Source organism: Sceloporus occidentalis, unplaced genomic scaffold, assembly GCF_023333645.1.
Source record: "Sceloporus occidentalis isolate IW3139 unplaced genomic scaffold, rSceOcc1.0.p SCAF_3, whole genome shotgun sequence".
Taxonomy (NCBI): domain Eukaryota; kingdom Metazoa; phylum Chordata; class Lepidosauria; order Squamata; family Phrynosomatidae; genus Sceloporus; species Sceloporus occidentalis.
Window position 1 is genome coordinate 130,716,514 of NW_028316983.1, and position 13,482 is coordinate 130,729,995.

At 40.3% G+C, this 13,482-nt stretch overlaps 1 protein-coding gene across 3 annotated transcripts in view; it reads left to right on the forward strand.

Moving 5' to 3' along the window:
* The window catches only part of NRG2 (neuregulin 2), a 204,348-nt gene that overhangs the window by 132,245 nt on the left and 58,621 nt on the right, over window positions 1-13,482 (forward strand). For all 3 annotated transcript variants that reach the window (XM_089516297.1, XM_089516295.1, XM_089516296.1), the window contains exon 3: window positions 5,234-5,352. In XM_089516297.1, coding sequence (XP_089372423.1) covers window positions 5,234-5,352 — 119 coding nt within the window. The remainder of the gene's footprint in view (window positions 1-5,233; window positions 5,353-13,482) is intronic.

The following is a 13,482-nucleotide window of genomic DNA, read 5'->3' on the forward strand; positions in this document are numbered from 1 at the left end:
ACCCCTTGTGCGTAGAGTCATTTGGGCGCTGTGCCCAAAGGACGTCATCATGGCGTGCCACATGTGTACAGGTATGCACCAACATGGCACCAACATGGTGCCAATATGGCACCTGGGCGGTGGAACTAGGGCTCCGTGCATATGAACGCTCGGCCCTAGTTCAGTCCTAGTTCGCCTGCACTTTGTGCCAGCCTGTACAAACTCATGATTTTACATTCCTAATGGAGCATTGTAGCTCTTATATGGCTGAATACTTGGTACTCATTTATTGGTATGTGCCTTTAGGTTGACTCTCTTATGGTGACCCTATTTTCTAGGCAAGATTTATTCAGAGCAGGTTTTCAATTGCTTTCTCCTAAGGCTGAGAGAGTGTAACTTGCTCAAGGCCACACAGTGGCTTTCCATAGTTAAAAAAAATTCAACTCTGGCCTCCTGCAGCCCTCATCCAATACTCAAATCACTATACTATGCTGGTTCCTTTTGTTGCTAGTAGTGTGTATTGGGAGGGAGGGGGGCAGTTCACTTGATTTCTCATTTTTTTTTATTTTAGAAAATTAATTACTAATTGGTTTGAACTGCATTTTGAGACATTTCTCAATTCATTAATCTGATTTTTTTCAATGTCAGACCCAGCCAGTCCACTGGCACATAATTGTAGTATATCAACAAATCAAAGAAAGGTCACTTGGGCCCAAAACAGATGGGCCAAAAGGTCTGCCGTAGGGCCATGTTGGGGGCATAGTGTTTACATAACACATGCCTCAAACTCAGCTGGAAGGCGTGCCAAGCTCACCCCAGCAAAAGCCTCTCATTTTTGGTGGCCAGTTCAGGACTGTGGCAGTGGCCCAGATTGGGGCTGGGTGCATGTGGTCCCTGAGGTCCTGCAGCCCCTGGGCATTCCTTTTGCCCTGTCAGTTTGAGATCTTGCTTAGGTGGACAAATGGTCTCAGGGCAGGGCAGTTCTGTTAATGGATTGCCACACAAACTAGTTTCATTTACCACCATCACCATTTTCATCCACCTACTCTGAGCAGAGTTATCACTAGACCAACAATAGAACTGCATCAAGTGAGGTTTTTACATTTTTGGTGTGAGGATTGGGTCAATGTTGACAGCTTCATTGGGGAAGCACAGGTGATCCATTAATCATTTTTCTTTCTGGCATTATATACTGCATAATTGTGTGTTTAAATTGTGATCCCTTTTTGTTCTTTGCATATATCACTGATCTCTTGGTGGTGGTGGGGGGAATACATAAACTGATAACTGTGGCAAGCATGTGACATTTCAGAAAGTAAGTTATAAAAATGTGCATGTTAAAGGAATGCTCATGCGGTATATGTATGGGCATTTTGCCATTGCTGCCCCTTCACTTTGGAACAAGCTCCCTGTAGAGCTTTGCTCCGCCGCCTCATTAGTTATTTTCAAGAAAAACTTGAAAACGTATCTATTTCGGTTGGCCTTCCCACCTTAGTTAGATTGTCTGTTTGTTTCCCTGCTCTCTTTTTTCCCTTTTGACCCCGGACCGATGTAAATTATTTTCTCCTTCTCTTTGCCCTTGACATGTGTATTCTATTGATTTCCTGTTCCCGTTTTTTTGTTTTTTGTAGTAGTGTTTTAACTTTTATATTGAATTTTTATCCTGTATTGTAATGTTTTTAAACTTTGTAAGCCGCCTTGATCATATTTTGGAAAGGCGGGGTAAAAATAAAATTTATTATTATTATTATTATTATTATTATTATTATTATTTAGTATATGACAATGTTTATACTAACTGTTGTCTTAGAACAAAACTCTAGCCTTTTCCTTCCTTTCATCCCACTGAATGTGTTTTATCCTGTCATTTCACAGCAAGACACATAGCGGCATGCACGTGTCACAGGGAGATACTGGTATCAGGGAAAACACTTCCCCTTGTGCTGGAAATCATTTTCAGCCACAGTTGTAGGCTCTGAGCAGAAAGGCCAGGAAAGCATGGGCAGAGCCCATGCTATTCTGACCCAGGTGTTCACCCAGGTCAGTCTCTGGACCACCACATGTTTACATACCTATCCCCATGCCAAACTGGGGACCTGCTACCAGTCCATGCTCTTTTGGTGCCATTGCTACTACTGAGAAGCCCCCCCCCCCCCCCCCCGCATTGCCACATCTGATACAGAAACAGGGTGCATGACTGCACCCACATGGCCAGGCTCCTTGTTTCCAGATGAGATGCAGCAACGTGGGGCTTCTCAGTCAGTGCAACTTTACAGAAAATTAGATAGTGTCGGGGCCTTTGAATAGCCAGGGTTTGCCACAGATTTTCCAGGAAACCTGTTGGCAAACTGGGGGTCAAATTGATCCAGGGTAAGGACAGTTTACCCCAGGATCAGGACAGATTCACAAGATCTGTGTTCAGTCTGCTTGGATCAGGCTCAATCCTGGCTCCAGTGTTTTTATGGCTGATCCAAGAAAGGATAGCTGAGGACTGAGCATGTAGACAGCAGTACCTTTAAATAATTATCTGTAAAGGGGAAACTGAAAAAACACAAGAGTCACTGAGAAGAATTCTTAAGTGCAAAGAGATACATTTGAACCTTTGTGTTGGGGAAATGTATATGATGACCTATACAAAGTAGAAGTTAGAACTAAAAAAAAGTTCAGAATTACAGTGGGCTCTAGGGGTTGTTCCAGGACCCCCTCATGGATATACTAATCCACGGATACTGAAATCCCATTATATACAATGGCATAGTAAAATGGTGTCCCTTATATAAAATGGCAAAATCAAGGTTTGCTTTTAAGGGAGAAAAATGTGTGTGTGTGTGTGTGTATTTTCAAGTTGTGGATGGTTGAATTCATGGATGCAGAATCTCTGCATATGGAGCAAGTGGTGCTAAATTGAATATTCAACCCAGTCTTTGGTGAACTATGAGTCCATGAGCTCATCCCACAGTGTCCAGTTCATGAAGTTCACTATTTCAAATGACCTAGCAGAAATGGGAAGGTTTGTGGGAAAGGATTAACATATTAAGCTAGAAAATGGAATTCATTTGCTCTAGTGTTGAAAAAGGTATATTTGTAACAACTAAGTTAATTTTAATTTGACTTTATAGTCAATTTATGTTACTTTGCAGTACTATGCCAAAAGTCTTATCAGAATAAAGGTACAAAAGAGGTCCCTTCATCCATGTTTTTAGTTTTGGAGAGAAGAAAATACTTTCATGAATTTTAGAAAATCCCATTTCTTGCCGACCTCATCAAAAACACTTCTCTCACTTTCCCTCTTTCTATCTTATTGCCTTCTGTATTCTTTAGCTTACTGATTCACATTTGATCCTAGCAAAAAGTCCCAGGGTTAGGATCTTCAGGATTCTGTTGCCAGGGTCAGATGAAGAGCCTATGTGCTGTGTTCAGGGCAGAACACAATGGGATTATCTGAATGCAAAGGAGGCCATATATTGTCCTAGAACAGAAACCCCAACTTACTCCTTCACTTCATCTCACTCCATCCCAAGCTTCCCTTAATACTTGTGCCTTACACCCTGCAATTTCCAAATGCAAAGGGACTAAAAGAAAACAAGAAATAGCGTTCCATCCAAAAAATTATAGTTTGTGTAAAGAAATAGTTGGATAATACTTTTTTTTTGGGGGGGGGGGGTCTCTTTAGCATTTTTATTAATCAATTAATTCCTTTGTAATAATTCAGTTAACCAATAACTTAATTAATACTTCAGTTCTGGAGAAAAATTATCACTGAAATTCAAACTTAACTCAGTCACTTCCATTTAAAATACACTTAATTAACTTGCCTTCTTTTAAAAGCAAATTTGCATCTTAATTGATTTTAATTCATTAGTTCCTATCACTGTGACCTAGAGGTTAGTTGGCTTCTGTTTAAATACTGCAGAAGCTCTCCTCCGGTCTGTTAGGAGACCTTGTCCTTCTCATCAAGATGGCTGAGTTCCAACTCAACTGTGCCAGGGAACTTTTCTGAACCAGCTCTTTTTGGTGTATTTCTGGGACTACACATTTCCCAGCATCTTCCTTTTGGATGTAATGTGGGCTGATTAAGGCCTGTTACAGACTGCCAAAATAAAGCTGCTTTGGGTCTCTTTGGAGGTATGCTATTTAAATGATGCATGGGTCTTAAGAGTCCGGAGGTCACACCAAAGCCACATTCCATTCCTAAGCACTGGAGTGCAGCTTTGGTGCAGCTTCCGGATTCTTAGGATGCATGCATCATTTAAACAGCATACCTCCAAAGAGACCTGAAGCAGCTTTATTCTGGCAGTCTTTAACAGGCCTTAGTTTAGTAGTTAGGCTTGCACAGAACAAGTGGATCCCTTCAAAATTAACAAGGGATTTTGAGAGAATGTCAGAATCTCTACCTCCTGGAAAAGACTTTTGTTATTCATCAATAAAACTAACACTGACACAATTTAGCCTCAGGCAGATGGGTAGAAAGTATTATTGAGGAGAGAAGTATCACTTATGTTGAAGGAGAAACATTGTAAAGAATTAGCATAGCTTCTACAAAGTGAATTCTTAATAAAATTTTAAGATTTTGGCAGATTGTTGGAATGTGTACATGGGATCCATTTGGGGGACAATCATATACCTTTGATATTCAATACAATGTGGTCATCCCCCCAAAGTACTTCATCAACTTTGTCAGAAATGAGTAGGAACCTGCAGCATTCTTGATGTTATTTAACTATTGCTTTCATTATGCTTATTATAATGTTGGCTGGGACTGATATGAATTGTAATGCAGCTTGATCATTGATTGCTAACAGATTTAAAAAGAAAGGAATAAGTAGGAATAAGGGTTTTTTAAATAACACAGAAAGATGAGCAGTGGAGTCCCACTGTTGCAGCTAACACTATTGCAGCTAATACTATGAAACCTATTGTATGTGGCTGTCAGGCTGTCCTCTCTCAGCTCTGCTGGTAGTTAGAAGGCCAGAAGCTGGAGTTGGGTGTGTAGACCAGATCAGGCCAAAGCTAAAGGGGCCAGAAGCCAATGCATTGTCAGCCCAAACAACAGGCATCAAGGTCCAAATTGTTAAGCAGTTCCACTCTCCAATAGAATTTTGCGGTTTTGCTATCACATAAAGTATTTACAAAGGCAAGAATTATGAAGAATTTTGCCATCCTGAAATTGTCATCCTTGTAATATCTCTCCAGCCACCTTTGGTGCAACTAATCTGGGTTTTTTTTTTTTTTGTTACATTTATTTGTTTTGCAGAAAAAACTCTAGACTACAGTTCAATAAAGTGAAAGTGGAAGATGCAGGAGAATACAGTTGTGAAGCAGAGAATGTGCTGGGCATGGACACTGTCAGAGGCACTCTCAGTGTAAGAACTGGTAAGTTATAGAGTTGAGCCAAAGTGATTGATTTTGTTTCACTTTCGTTCTGTGCACACATCACAAATCTCTTGGGGTTCAAGAAAACAACTTTTTTTTTAAAAAAAACTTGTGCTTTTGAAATTTTATCTTCTTTTCAGCCATTTCTTAGCTCTTAGATACAAGAACTTTAGAGGTAGTTCTGTAAAAGCCCCTCAAAAATCAAGAGTCTTGGAAATTACATATTCCCTGAAATTCTCGAGATGATGGAGATTATCGGATTGGGGGGAAAAGCCAGGAGTAAAAGTGATTCTCCTGGGAAAGTAACATGATCACGCTGAAAAAATTCAGAAACATTGTGCTTATCCAGGACTTAAACCATGAAGATTCAGGAATGCTCCAGCAACAAACTGTTCACAGGGAAATACTGGGAATGGTTTGTTGCTGGAGCATTCCTGGATCTTCATGGTTAAGTCCTGGATAAGTGCAACGTTGTCTGAAAATCTTCAGCACGATCACACAATTTTGCTGGGAGAATGCCTTTGTCGATTTCCCCCCGGCTGATAATCTCCTTAGAGAAGTGCAGTCTGTGAGCATGTCTCACCAAGTTACATGGAGCAACCTGGAGTGAAAAAACAAAATCTGAGGCACAGTCCCTCCTCTCCATGGGCTCCCAACTATACTTAGACCTGACCCCATACCTGCCTACATTCCAAATTTTGGCAAAAATGGTGAGGTCCTTTTATGTTCATGCAATTTTCTTCCTGTTTGATAAAAGGTTCTTAATAACCAAATATGCAGTAGTTAGTGTAATTTATGTAATTCTTTTCTTTAAAGCACTTCTGTGCAGCTATTCTGTCAAATCCTTTAATATTCTAGCAGAATAATTTAGTTTGATGTACTTCTAAGTGATATAAAGTGCAATCCACTGGCAGTACTTCTAGGTTAGGCCTCCTGTGATCTTTATTTTACACATCCATCTTTGATTCATTCTTCCATGTCACCCCATTCATCTAACAAAGTAGTTCTGAACCCCCATGGTTTCCCCTGCCTTTGTTTTATTTGCTTCCTTGGATGGTCTTAGTCTACCAGGGCCTTAGTCTACCAAAAATAAAAGTTCTAATGGTGGAAGGGAAACAGAATTTAAGTAACATTCCTTTCCAGGTCTAGTTTAGACTGTTGTGATTTTCTGTTGTCCAAGGCTCTTCATATCTGAAAGATAGGTGGTAATTCAACAGGTCATGGAGCTCAGTCAAAGTACTGTGGAAAAGCTTCTGCTTCTTCATCTTCTGATGGGCTTAGCAGTGAAAGCTGGTAGCTGGAAGAAGTATGGCTCTTAGTTCAGTCTGGATCTAGGAAAGATGGAAGTGTGTGATTACTTGTTTTGACATGAAAAGTCAAAACCTACTAAACTCAAGATTTTAGGATTCTGTTTTTCTGCAGCTAGTCCAGCAGGTGCAGGCACTGACTGACTGGTTCGTAACCAGTTTGTAAAGCTTGGGAGTTTATCAAATGGGAGGAATTTCCCTTAAATTCGAATGAAAAGAAAGTGGGGCCAGAATGCATTCACTTAAAGTCGCTAGTTTCACGTAATTACGTTAATATGCATTGCATTAGAACTGGCTCCCCATTGCCCGAAAATAGCATGCCATTGCCCGAATTTGCGTGTGGCAGTCTATCACGCAATAACGTGAAACCACATGATTGCGTTCAGACTGACTTCCCATTGCACGAATTTGTGTGTAGTAGGTTATCACGCAATAACATTAAATCCCATGATTGCGTTCAGATTGCCATCGGATTATACTTCCAATTCCCCTTGTCTGATAAACTCCATTGTTTCAATGTGAATGTTTATCCTATATGGCAGAGAAGTTAAAACTGAGCTTCAATCTATTTTAAAACAGAGGAAACTGGTGAGGGTAGCTTATGTCTTATAGGGACATGCTTTTCACAAGCTTAAGACAAGAAGAGAAGGAGACAGGAACTGTAGTTGACTTTGCCCTAGGAGTGGCAACACTTTTAAATTTTGCTGTGATCTTTCCAGACTGCTTACAGTGGACTGATAAGTTGAGCTTAAGTTGGAAGCCTAACACCATCAAGCTCTTAGGTCTTGAATAATACAAAGAGGCAAAACAAAGTGCCCCGTTTTTCCTCCGGAGGGACGCTGCAGCAGCCAAACTGTGTGGTATCCCTCCACCCCAAAAAGGACCCAGAAAAACTGGGTCTGTCTTTGGACGCCATGCGGATGTCACAAGTGCGCTATGGGTTAGGGATGTGCTAGGGTTAGGGATCGTGCAGTTGGTGACGTGCTAGGGTTAGGGATCGTGCAGTTGGTGTGAGGTCCCTAACCCTAGAATTGCTGCCTGAATGCTGCTTCCTGGCGGTATGTACTGGGCCAAAGTTTTTATTTACCGTATAGACTCGACTATAAGTCAACCTCATGTATAATTTGAGGACAGGTTTAGGGGCCAAAATTGTGGATTTTGATATGACCCGTGGATAAGCTGAGGGGCATGTAACATGTAGCATGTAACTTAGGGGCATGTAACAAAGGATGTAAAGGATGATGAAAAGGAAAATGATGCCAAAGAACTTATAAAATTCTAGCAGACATTAACTGTTTGTGCTGATCCTAAGAGCTGGATAAATGAGATAGTATGCTTCTTTTTGGTGCTCCCAGGATGGACTAAGCTCTCACCTTTTATTGCTTCATAAAAAGGGGATGGCTCCTTTTTAAAAAATCTATATCAGAGTTAAAGTATAGTACTTACATTGTCCCATGGATAAGCTGACCCAGTTTTTTTCTAGACCTATACATGAGTATATACAGCAATCCCTGGGCACAATCATGCATTTCACTATAGCACTGCTAACATGTATATGAAGTTTAACGTTGCACTAAAGCCTTAATAAATGTTAATATTCTAATAAAGTTTTTTTTTTAAAAAAACAGCCCTTAACATTATTATTGATTACCCTTGTGTATTTTAAAAATACACAGAAACAGGGCTTATGTTATTCGTTTGCTTTTAATAGAAAATACATTTTATTCCCTTCCTACCTACCCTTACTGTCCTGCCGTAATGGAAGATACCAAATTCCTGTGCATCCTTAAAGAGCCTTACAGATTATGTGGTGTTTATGAAGCAAGTAAATACCTTTTCATTTTTCTTTTGTTTTGGGTATCCATGCTGTTCTTGTCGCAAATCTATCATGGCAGTTTCTTGGCAAGATTTGTTCAGTAAGGGTTTGCCATTGCTTTTCTCTGAGGCTGAGAGACTATGGCTTGTCCACGTTTACCCATTGGGTTCCGATGTGTGAGTGGGGATTTGAACCCCAGTTTCTTGGAATCCTAGTCCAACACTAAAGCCATTGCATTATATTGGGATCCCTAATTTGGAGACTAAAGGAATTGGGACAGAATTCTTATATGGGGGCAATTGCCTTATTGTGCTCCTGATGTACATACACTCCTGAATGTAAATAGTGAAGTAAGACAATCACTGAAAGACATCATAATGCAGTGGTTTGAGTTTTGTTTTGAGCAACTGCATTTAAATGCGTATATAAATATGGCTCAGCTGCGAGTGGGGAATGGGGTGTATTAGGGTTGTGAGAAATGGGGTTGGGTTCACTAGTGGGGAATTCAAGGGGATGTTTGTGGTGTGAATGTTGCTGCCCATTGTTTTTGGCTTTCTAGTGTTGGGCTTGATAATCCACAATTTCCAAATACAGTAACATTTTCTGGAATATAGTTCATAGATGGACAGCACATTTAAAACGGCAAGGTAACAATACTGGTGGCTTGGCACTTTACAAGTTTTGTCAAGAAGGCAAACAAACAGCTGTAGCTGAAACTGGGATGTGAATCTTACAAACTGTCATGTGAGCAATTGGAGAAGAGTGTTTGAATTCTGGCCAAGGTGACCATGTGTCCTCCCTTTCCAGGAGATTTTGTAATGCACAGTCCTCCTTTAAGATTATGGCATCTGGTCACCCTGATCCTGGTAGATCTTATTAGCTTTCTCCCAATTTCTGAAATGCATGCAGTGAGCAATATGTCAGCTCTACCCCATATCTTTCTGCATTGTCACATGGCTAGTTAGAAGGGTAATCCCATTTCCATGGTTATAACATTGTGGTTCCACTTTAAGTGCCCTGGCAACAACTTATGGAATCCTTGGGTTTGCAGTTCAGGGAGGGACAGTTAGAAATTTCAGCCAGAGAGCACCACAAGTGCCTCTGACCAAACTACAAACCCCAAGATTCCATAGGACACAACCATGGCATTTAAAATGTAATCATAGTGCTACAGTTGGGTGGTGCGAAAGGGCCAAAGGTTGCATGGCTAAATCTTGTATTTACTCAAATCACATAGGTTTTTTTAAGACATGAAAAGTAGTTCTTCAGATCCATGTGAACTAGGTTTTGGGTGGAGAACCAACTGGGTAATTTAAAGTACGTTGGCTCTTTAACATTGTGGCTCATTAATAAACTTAGGGGCTGTACGAACTGCCCCAACAGAGCGACTCTGTGCCGCCCCTGGGAGTGCCAGATCAGGCCTGCAGCAACTGCTCGCTGCGGGCCTGATCCAGTGCTTTGCTGGCCCACAAAAGGCCAGAAAAATGCCGCTCTTTCTTAAAGCAGCAAGAAGCTGTGCTTATTGTGGCGGTGGCAGCGGCGGTGGCTTTTCACCAATTCTTTGCCACAGCGCGTCTAAACACCTAAGAAGGGGACAGTTGATCGGTCGGCATGGTGTCAGCATCGGAGCGGGGTTGGGGTGTGCAGTGTGTGGTCGCCACACCCACACTCTACCCTGATGCTGGCGTTTCTTGCTGGTATGTATAGCCCCTTAATTAATAATTTAATTCCTGCAAAAGGTTAGTGCTGAAATTCCTATGAAAGCCAGTCACCTTAATTGAGAAATAAATTTAATCAAGTTGTTCTTTTTTGTTGGCAAAAATTCAAAATCAATTATAACTTAATTGATTTTAATTTGATTGTTCCTATCACTGTCCAAAGTAATGGCAATGGGAAATATCCACTCTGCAGGCCTTGGAGGTTGAGTAAACATGTAGAGGATTTGGGTGTAAGTAGAAGTGCATGGAGGACTGTTGTTATTGTTCTATTATTTTGAGATAATCATAAAATCATAATAGAGTTGGAAAAGGCCTCAAGGGCCACCAAGTCCAACCCCCTGCCAGGCAGGAATACACCGTCAAAGAACCCCGACAGATAGCCATTCAGCCTCTGTTTAAAAACCTCCAAAGAAGGAGACTCCACCACACTCTGAGGGAGTGTGTTCCACTGTCAAAGAGCTCTTACTGTCAGGAAATTCCTCCTGAGATTTAGGTGGAATTTCTTTTCCTGTAGTTTGAATATATTGCCCCTTGACCTTGTCTCTGGAGCCATGGAAAACAGGCCTCTTCCTTCTTTGATATGAGATCAAGTATTTAAACATGTCTATTATATCCCCTCTTAACCTTCTTTTCATCAAACATTCCCAGCTCCCCAAGCTGCTCCTCATAGGGCATGGCTTCCAGATCGTTCCCCATTTTTGTCACCCTCCTCTGCACACATTCCAGCATGGCGTATATAATTTTGTAAAACAGATACCAGTAATAATCACTTATTGGTTACATTGTTTAAGTACTTGGTAATGTGTTCTACTTTATATTGTTGAAAACAGATAGCTAGAGGACACAGCTTCTCTTATGTTTAGTTCCATGTTTGCCACAGACCTCTGGGATGCTGCTACTGCTGCTACATGAAACTTTCAGCTCTGCTAATAGTCCAAAAGGATTAATAATAACTTAACAGTTGTCTGTGAGCTGAGCTAGAAAATATGTGGAAAAAGCCAAGGAAAATGACCACAAAACTGGAGTAACTGCCCTAGGAAGAGAATTTGCATTTATGACATCTGAGAATTTTGATTTGAGGTAAAATGAGGATAAGGGAGGGATATGTTAGAAGTATAGAATTATGCATAGTTGGAGAAAGCAGACAGAAAGAAACTTGTCTCTATTTCTCATAGTATCAAACCTTCAGATCATCCAACAAAACAGAATGGTAGAAGATTCAGTACAACAAATGTACTGAATCTTGCACCATTCTGTTACAAAATGAATGTGGAAGATTCAGTACAATAAATGTTTGTTGAGTGTCAGGAAACCTGGATGAGGACAATCCTGGACTGACAAGATTTTTCACTGTTCAGTATATATTCTGCACAATATTTGTACATGGGGTTTGGGGGAAAGGAAACAGCATTTTCTGTGCAGAAAATAATACTCTTTCCTGCACAGAAAATACTGCTTTTGGCTAAACGATCACAGGAAACAACATGCTTTGTGCAGGAAATATTTCTGTACTGAAAAAGCTGTTTCCTGCACCCTCAAACCCTCACTATATTTTATTCCCAAACTACAGATACTTCTTAAAAATTGCACATTTTAAAAAAACTTTGTTAAAATGGGGAGAAAAATTGTTAAAATTACCGTACTCATTGCTATATTTGAGATATAACATCAGTGAATAATTCCTACAATAGTCAGAAAACAGTTTAAAAGACCAAGTTGAAAAGATTCATCTTTACAGTTTTCCTAAAAGCAGCTTGTTTGGGAACTGATCTCAACTCAGAGAGGAGTGTTTTCCACAGTAAGTGTCCATAACAATATGCCACATGGATGGCCGTTTAGAGAAAGCTGCTTGTGGTGATGCACTTCTGTTTATGGTGTGGTGTGAATCATAAGTGTAAATCATGAGTCATGGCATGTATAGGAGCTAGAAGGTGAGCAAAAAACTACCCCTTCATCAGGGAGTTTCATTTAGTGCAAGTCCTCTATCTTTTCTGTGAAGAGAACTTCCTGGGAATCTTTCTGCAGTGATTCTTCAAGCCAAGTTCTGCAATGACATATTTTCAGTCATGGCTAATGCCCCATCCATACTGATGAATGAAGTCATTAGTCATTTCCTTCGGTTGATATCTCCTCCTTATTCAGTTGGTTCATTATCATATAAAGGCAGCCATAGTGCAGCAAAAGTAAATCTTTTGTTCATACTTGAGTTAAATGTTTCTCCTTTGGGGGCATTATTCAAAGATTGTAAAATGTGTTGTGTGTAAAACTTTGCTTTAGGCGAGGGAGCCGTTTCAGTAGTGGAAGGGCATAAAACCCACCGGTGCCATCTACTTACAGTGGATGAGGCCATTTTATTTTCCAGTAATGTCCTAGAATTACGCTATGTAATGATACAGTATCATTCCTGGGTATTATCAGAGAGTAAAAATAAGAACTGCCAGATGAAGAGAAACCACAAGATTCTGAGAATTATCTCCATTGTTAAAATTTGCCCATCGGAAGCAAAGAGAGGGAAAGCCATTGCCTCATCCTTTCCCCCATCATAACCTGCCCCCGTGTACCTGAAGTTTTCTTTGGACCACTATCACAAAAATATGCAATAAATGAATGCAATGCAACCGTGAGACAAACCATTCTAACTCTTTACATGACACTGCTAGCATAAGGAAATGTAAATCTAAAATACTCTTAGGTGTCTGCATCGCTCTGAATACTAGGAGCAGCTTTATTATTTTTTTTAAAAAGGCATGCTTTTTGAGCTTTAGGCCCCAAACCACTTATTGTAACTCCCTCAAATATCACTTTTGTCATGTTGGCATCACAGCATGTCCAGGACAGAACTGTGAATACTGGAGGACAAACACGTTTTCCAACCATTTAAAATATGCTGAAGATGTAAATTTAAGATGGCCAGCTAGAATTGAAGGTTGATTGCTCATGTGTGTGTATGAGAAATAAGGTGTATTTCATGAATTGTGCTTTCATTGGGAGATTTCATTTCTTTCTAAGATGCTTAGTACTTTAATACTATTCAAGAAAGTTGTGCATGTCCCTTCATATTCCTCATGGATCCCACTCAAGGGTACATACACAGCCTCACTGATTGGCACTCAGAAGATCCCCCCGCATCCAGGGCTTTCTTGCCTGAATTTTCCTAGGAGCAACACATGTCTTACCTGCTTCAGAATCTAAATTACTATATTAGTTGTAATATAAGAAATGTGTAAGTACCTCATCCCTCATATTCTCTTTGATCAATATTATGTCATTTATTTTGTTTTTACCAAAC